The following is an 8130-nucleotide window of genomic DNA, read 5'->3' as shown; positions in this document are numbered from 1 at the left end:
CACTACGCGGTAACAAGCTGATCCACCCTGCTGCACTCCAGATTTCCAGAAACTGGTGTATTCTGCATCTTCCTGTCCCAGATTGTCCTTTGATTCTGCCCTTGTTCACGTTCCTATTACCATGGTCATAGTCATGGTCATACTTTATCGATCCCGGGGGAAATTGGTTTTTGTTACAGTTGCACCATAAATAATTAAATAGTAATAAAACTATAAATAGTTAAATAGTAATATGTAAATTATGCCAGGAAATAAGTCCAGGACCAGCCTATTGGCTCAGGGTGTCTGACCCTCCAAGGGAGGAGTTGTAAAGTTTGATGGCCACAGGCAGGAATGACTTCCTATGACGCTCTGTGTTGCATCTCGGTGGAATGAGTCTCTGGCTGAATGTACTCCTGCGCCCACCCAGTACATTATGTAGTGGATGGGAAATATTGACCAAGATGGCATGCAACTTCGACAGCATCCTCTTTTCAGACACCACTGTCAGAGAGTCCAGTTCCATCCCCACAACATCACTGGCCTTACGAATGAGTTTGTTGATTCTGTTGGTGTCTGCTACCCTCAGCCTGCTGCCCCAGCACACAACAGCAAACTTGATCGCACTGGCAACCACAGACTCGTAGAACATTCTCAGCATCGTCTGGCAGATGTTAATGAACCTCAGTCTCCTCAGGAAATTCGGAGCTGAATACGGAGTACAGCCGTCTGAAGAAGTTTGTACGCCCTTCCCGTCAGCTGGTGGGTTTCCTCCCATGTTCCAAAGACGTACCGGTTAGGAGATGGCCCTGTGATTCCAGAACAGAACACAGACGAGTACAGCACAGGAAGAGGCCATTCAGCCCAAAAATGTTGTGCCGACCCAGCTAAAAACACTCGAACACTAATCCCTCCGACCTACACAATATCCATATCCCTCCCCCTCCAGCTTCCTCGCATTCACGTGCCTATCCAAACATCTCTTAAAAGCCTCTAATATATTTGTCTCTACCACCATCCCAGGCAGCGCATTCCAGGCATCCACCACTCTCTGAGTAAAAATCTTACCCCTCATATCCCCTTTGAACCTACCTCCTCTCACTGTCAATGCATGCTCTCTGGTATTAGACATATTAAATAGGGACCTCGCGGCTGGAAGGGGCTTCTCTGCTGTGTATCTCGATAAGTAAATAAACAAACTTTGAGAATAAATTTATTTTTGAACTTTTTTTGATTGGCACAACCATCTCTTGGCAGGCCACCACTTAATTTCATGCTCTATTCTACGTTCCTCAACCCTTTGAATAAATCGAAATTAAGAACTTTATGCAGATGTACAATACCTTGCAGTCTCTCTGGGGAGTGAACATTGAGTAACACCTCCGACTCGGCAAGGTTTTGTGGGAGATGACATTGACTACATTTCCCCGAGGGCAACAGGCGGTCGTTATCTTACTGATGCTCGATGGGTAATGTAGTTTGGGATTGCAGACATCCATAAGGGAAAATCGACTGTAGAACTACATTTCCCGGCAGTTGTGGCGTATGCCCTGCCGCCGCCGCCGCTGCAGCTGCTGTAGAGATGGCGGAGGAGGAGGACGGGGAGCTGCCGGGAGCCCGACCGGCGCTGGGGCCTCGTACCGTCCGCCTTCTCAAGTCTGACAGCGGCTACGGCTTCAACGTACGGGGCCAAGTGAGTGAAGGCGGCCAGCTCCGTAGCATCAATGGCGAGCTGTACGCGCCGTTGCAGCACGTCAGTGCTGTGTTACCGGGAGGCGCGGCGGAGCGGGCCGGCGTGCAGCGGGGGGACCGCATTCTGGCCGTGTGAGTACCTGCGGGAGTAGGGGGGAACATCCTGGTCGTGTGGCTACCGCTGGGGGTCGGGGTGGGCGTATCCTGGCCGTGTGTGTACCGGCAGGGACTGGGTCGGGGGAGTACAGAGATGGGTGGTGTAGGGCAGGCTGTGGGGGGTGGGGGGTCAGATCATGGGACAATGTCGGGGGGGTGGGGGTACTGAGAAGGAGCAGGGCCCATTTGCTAAGATCAGGGGTGATCCTCAGTCCGTCCCACTGCCTGGTTCCTACTCCCATGCCACCTGGAGTCTGTAGGTTTCACAGAGATGGCCATCTCGAGCTGGAGAATGAAGCGCAGTCTGCCTTCCCTCTCACTTACCCTCTCTCTTCTCCCGCCTCTCCACCCGTGTGGCACTGAGGGAGTGGATTTTGTTCTCTTTGGGCAGACAACCTACAATTCTCTACCCCCTCTATAATATCCCCTCACCCAGAGATAACCGTCCCAGTCTCTCCTTATAATTGACAACAGACTGGACTGGTCTAAGAACACTGAGGCTGACTACAAGAAGGGTCAGAGCGGTCTCTATTTCCTGAGGAGACTGAGATCCTTTAACATCTGCCGGACGATGCTGAGGATGTTCTACGAGTCTGTGGTGGCCAGTGCGATTATGTTTGCTGTTGTGTGCTGGGGCAGCAGGCTGAGGGTAGCAGACACCAACAGAATCAACAAACTCATTCGTAAGGCCAGTGATGTTGTGGGGATGGAACTGGACTCTCTCACGGTGATGGCTGAAAAGAGGGTGCTGTCTAAGCTGCATGCCATCTTGGTCAATGTCTCCCATCCACTACATAATGTACTGGGTGGGCGCAGGAGTACATTCAGCCAGAGATTCATTCCACCGAGATGCAACACAGAGCGTCATAGGAAGTCATTCCAGCCTGTGGCCATCAAACTTTACAACTCCTCCCTTGGAGGGTCAGACACCCTGAGCCAATAGGCTGGTCCTGGACTTATTTCATAATTTACTGGCATAATTTACATATTACTATTTAACTATTTATGGTTTATTACTATTTATTATTTATGGTGCAGATGTAACAAAAACCAATTTCTCCCGGGGTCAATAACGTATGACTATGACTAATTCAATCCTTTCTTCCTCCCCCACTCCTACATCCTCTCATTTCTCCTCCTCTGTCTTCCTCTACTCTACCCTACCGTCTCCTCTCCTTTCTCCTCCCCTTTGTCTCCTTCTTCCAACGGTCCTCCAAGCGCCTGATTTTTTTTTTTGCTAGTTTGTGTAAGTAAAGGGAATGGGACCTGACAAGACAGCCCATTTCCACAGTAAGGAAGGGAATCGAATCCTTGTGGGTTACAGAGCCTTGATGGCTGGCCTGCAAGTTATGTGGGCAGTTTGGTTATATTGAGATGTCCAATTAGCTCCAACTTGGCTTCTTTCTGTACCTGCATGGCTTTGGCAGCAGAGATACCTGGCACCCAAGGGCTGTGGAGGATGTGAACTTGAGACAGCAACAGGCCATTGAGACCACTCTGCCTCTTCACAAGAATTTTGGTTGTGACCAGAGGTCACAATAGTCCCCCCTCGATAATAAGGATACAGCTTTAGATACCGTTAAGGAGGATGACCTACCATGGGGGAAGGGTTCTGAAAGACGTAACTGGAGGGAGTGTGGAGGCATTAGTAATGACCTTTCAAGAATCACGAGATTCTGGCATGGTACCGGAGGACTGGAAATTTGCAAGTGTCATTCCACTCTTCAAAAAGGGAGAGAGGCAAAAGGAAGGAAATTATAGGTCAGTGAGTCTGACCTCAGTGGTTGGGAAGATGTTGGAGTCGATTGTTAAGGATGTGGTTTCAGGGTACTCAGAGGCACATGATTCAAAACAGTGTAGTCAGCAGGGTTTCCTCAAGGGAAAATCTTGCCTGACAAATCTGTTGGAATCCTTTGCAGAATAACTGGTAGGATAGACAAAGGAGAATTGGTGATGTTGTGCACCTGGACTTTCAGAAGGCCTTTGGCATGAGGCTGCTTAACAAGTTAGGAACCCACGGTATTACAGGAAAGATTCTGGCATGGATAAAGCAGTGACTGATTGGCAGGAGACAAAGAGTGGGAATAAAGGAAGCCTTTTCTGGTTAGCTGCTGGACTAGCGTTGTTTCACAGGGTTTTGTGTCAGGAGTGCTTCTTTTTACGATACATGACTTGATGAAATTCATGCCTTCGTGTCAAAGTTTGCGGATGATACGAAGATGGGTAGAAGGGCAGGTAGTTTTGAGGAAGCAGAGAGGCTACAGGAGGATTAGGAGAATGGACAAAGAAGTGGCAGATGGAATGCATTGTCGGGAAATGTACGGTCATGCACTTTGGTAGAAGAAATGAAAGGGGAGACTACATTCTAAACAGAGAAAATCCAAAAATCTGAGGCATGACGATACTTGGGAGTACTTGTGCAGGATTCGCTAAAGGTTAATTTGCAGGTTGAGTCTGTGGTGAGGAAGGCAAATCTGATATTAGCTTTAATTTTAAAAGGACTAGGATATTAAAGCAAAGATGTAATGTTGAAGCTTTATAAAGCACTGATGTGACCTCACTTGGAGTATTGTGAGCAGTTTTGGGCCCTTTACCTTAGAAAGGATGTGCTGACACTGAACAGGGTGTAAAAGAGGTTCACGAAAATGATTTCAGGATTGAAAGGCTTGTCACATGAAGAGTGCTCTGGGCCTGCATTCACTGGAATTCAGAAGAAGGAGGGTTATTGAATAGTGAAATGGTGATAGCTGGATGTGGAGAGGATGTAGTGGGAGAGTCTCTGACCAGAGGGGACAGCCTCGGAATAGAGAAGTATCCTTTCAGAATGGAGATGTGGAGTTTCTGTAGCCACAGAGTGTTGAATCAGTGGAATTGGTTGCCACAGGCAGTTGAGTTTTGGTCATGCCTGACACTCGTGACAGGCAAGCCTTGAGGAACAGGATCTGATTAGCTCAGCTCTTTGGATCGGTTGTATAGTTTACAACATCAGTCCCAAGGTTACTCCTCAATGGAAGTCGCACTGTTGCTTATCCACTAAATGCTCCAGTTACTTGGGATATGCGTTCACTTCTTGCAAACAAACTGGAGATGTGTACTCACTCAAAGTCCTACTGCATGGGTTGAAATTTTAAGCTCAGTTTGCCATTTCATACATGACCAAATCCACTCTTAAAGTTTTCTATGTGGCAACTCTGTATTAACAGATTTTATGATGCCCAGTAAAACAATTCATCTGATAGAAATTGTGTTGGAAAATCATCTATTACTGGTATTGGTCTGTCTCTTGGGCAGGACATCAGTATAGAAACTGTCACTAACATAGGTGCAGTATTGGTTGGGATTGTCTGTCACTGTGTAGCACTGGGGTACAGACCTGGTAGAGATGGTCTGCACTGTGTAACACTGGGGTGCAGTATGGGGGATGGTTCTGTCACTGTATAAAGCTGCTTTACAGTACTGGCAGAGACAGGTCTGTTGTTGTAGAATACCGGGTGAGGTACATGTAGGGACAAGTCTGCCACTGGCGTACAAAACACCGGGGTACGGTACCGGTGGGGACGGGTCTGTCGCTGTGCGACACCGGGGTATGGTACCGGTGGGGACGGGCCTGTCGCTGTGCGACCCCGGGGTACGGTACCGGTGGGGACGGGCCTGTCGCTGTGCGACACCGGGGTACGGTACCGGTGGGGACGGGCCTGTCGCTGTGCGACACCGGGGTACGGTACCGGTGGGGACGGGCCTGTCGCTGTGCGACACCGGGGTACGGTACCGGTGGGGACGGGCCTGTCGCTGTGCGACACCGGGGTACGGTACCGGTGGGGACGGGTCTGTCACTGTATAACGCTGGGGTACAGTACCAGTGGGGAGGGGTTTGTTGCTGTACAATACTGTTGTGGTGTGAGGTGTAGTGGTGCTTTTTTGTTTTGCTAACTCTTCTGATTTTGAGCTTCAGCATATTGCATGTTGCTCCTGAGTGGAGGTAGCGTGGGTGTAGCAAGTTGGAACGGAGAAATTCCTTCTGGATTCCCCTCATCAGCTCACAGTTCCTTCAATTAAGTGGAAATTTTGTTCATTAAGGGAACCACTTATTGTAGCCTGTCTTAATATAATGGTTGGTAAAGGGCAATGCTTTGGAGAGAGACCACCGTGAAATGGGAAACCTCCTTCTCTTCTGCATGTCAACGTGAAAGTCAAGTTTATTGTCAGATACACAAGGACATGTATGCACAGAAGCAATGAAAAATGTATGGGAAGGAGCTTCACAGGGGCATAGCATCATGTAAATAGCATTCATATGAAAAATAAATTTAACAGAGGGTCTCGGCCCGAAATGTCGACTGTGCTTCTTCCTATGGATGCTGTCTGGCCTGCTGCATTCCACCAGCATTTTGTGAGTGTTAACAGAGTATATACAGTTTTTATTTCCATGAAACCAATTTGGGAAAAAAAATGTTCAATGCAAAGTGGTGATTGTATTGCGGTACTAAGGTAGTGATTAGGGTTGTGCTGGTTGGTTCAAGATTCGAATGGTTGAAGGGAAGTAGCTGTTCCTGAACCTGGTGCTGTGGGACTTCAGGCTTCTGTACCTCCTGTCCAATGGGAGCTGTGAGATGATGGCCTGGCCCAGAGGTTGGCATCTTTGATGTACGTTGTCTTCATGATGCAGCAGCTCCGGTGGATACGACCAATGGTGGCACCAATGATGGTGGTAACACACTGTTCTGTCGAAAATCAGGAATATTTATCTTTTTACTTTGGAAAAAGGAACAACAGATCTTGCAATGGGAACAGCAGATCAGACCATCTTTGATCTGAAACGTGAACTGTTGTTCTCTCCACACACAGCCTGACCCAATGCTTCCACCATTTCCTGTTTTTATTTCAGGATTTTCAGCACCTGCAGTTTTATTTTATTTTTTTTCCAGATCTTGTTGTTTCTAGACAAGCCAAATGCTGCTGTTTCTGGACATGCCCACGTGAGCGTCATTCACAAGTCCGTGTCATCGGCAGAAGTGGTGCAAGATGTACCTGCACTGAGGTGAAGTCCAGACCCATCCCTATCTAATGAACAGAGTGAAACTTCCATTATGATAGTACATAAAATAGGGGAAAGCGAGTCTCCTTGATTAACCATACCCACCCCTCACCAAAACTTTAAAATAGGAGTGGGTTTTTTACCTTGTCATTCTTGATAAAGGATCAAGAATCTGCAGACGTGAATTCGGCTGACTTAACTCTCAACTAAGCAAGTTTGGCACCTGTAGGCTGGCAAGGGTTCATTGCCATGGCGGGAAGTGAGATGGAGGAGGGAGCTCCAAATCAGGCTAAAACAGAGGAATGAGATCTCTCCTACCATCACAGACTCCCACAACCCACGATGATTTCATGATTTCAGTCTCCGAGGCCGAGGTGCGAGCAGCCTTCGGGAGGGTGTGCCCACGAAAAGCATCCGGCCCAGACGGGGAGCCTGGCCAAGTACTAAAGATCTGTGCTGATCAACTGGCTGGAGTGTTCTCTGAGATCTTTAGCCAATAGTTCCAGCAGTATGAGGTACCCACCTGCTTCAAGCAGACTTCACTGACACTGGTGCCTAAGAGGAGCGAAGTAGCCTGTCTCAATGACTGTCTTCCAGTAGCACTTGCATCCACTGTGATGAAGTGATTTGAGAGGTTGATGATGAAGCATATCAACTCCTGCCTGAGAAATCTGGATCTGCTCCAATTTGCCGACTGGAGCTACAGGTTGACAGCAGATGCCATTTCATTGGCCCTTCGCTCAACCGTGGAACATCTGGACAGCAAAGGTACATACATCAGGATGTCTTTATCGACTACAGCTCGACATTCATTATACTTTATTGTCACCAAACAATTAGTACTAGAACGTACAATCATCGCAGTGATATTTGATTCTGCACTTCATACTCCCTGAATTACAAATATTAAATATTAAAAATAGTTAAAATTAGTAAATATTAAAACTTTAAATTATAAATCATAAATAGAAAATACGAAAATGGGAATTAAGGTAGTGCAAAAAAACCGAGAGGCAGGTCCGGATATTAGGAGGGTACGGCCCAGATCTGGGTCAGGATCCATTCAGCAGTCTTATCACAGTTGGAAAGAAACTGTTTCCAAATCTGGCCTTACGAGTCTTCAAGCTCCTGAACCTTTTCCTGGGGGGAATAGGGACGAAAAGTCTGTTGGCTGGGTGGGTCATGTCCTTGATTATCCTGGCAGCACTGCTCTGATGGCGTGCAGGGTAAAGTGAGTCCACGGATGGAAGATTGGTTTGTGTGATGTG

At 47.7% G+C, this 8130-nt stretch overlaps 1 protein-coding gene across 5 annotated transcripts in view; it reads left to right on the top strand.

The window, feature by feature from the left end:
* Nucleotides 1–1530: 1530 nt before the first annotated feature.
* LOC140207461 (sorting nexin-27-like) overlaps nt 1531–8130 on the top strand; it is a 62260-nt gene continuing 55660 nt past the window's right edge. For 4 of the 5 annotated variants that reach the window (XM_072276006.1, XM_072275999.1, XM_072275994.1 and 1 more), the window contains exon 1: nt 1531–1803. In XM_072276006.1, coding sequence (XP_072132107.1) covers nt 1562–1803 — 242 coding nt within the window. In that variant the 5' untranslated portion in view covers nt 1531–1561. The remainder of the gene's footprint in view (nt 1804–8130) is intronic. The other variant, XM_072275987.1, reaches the window with a different exon arrangement.

Source organism: Mobula birostris, chromosome 2 (assembly GCF_030028105.1).
Source record: "Mobula birostris isolate sMobBir1 chromosome 2, sMobBir1.hap1, whole genome shotgun sequence".
NCBI classification, from domain to species: domain Eukaryota; kingdom Metazoa; phylum Chordata; class Chondrichthyes; order Myliobatiformes; family Myliobatidae; genus Mobula; species Mobula birostris.
The sequence above is the reverse complement of the archived record's forward strand: the minus strand, read 5'-3'. Positions and strand labels throughout refer to the sequence as shown.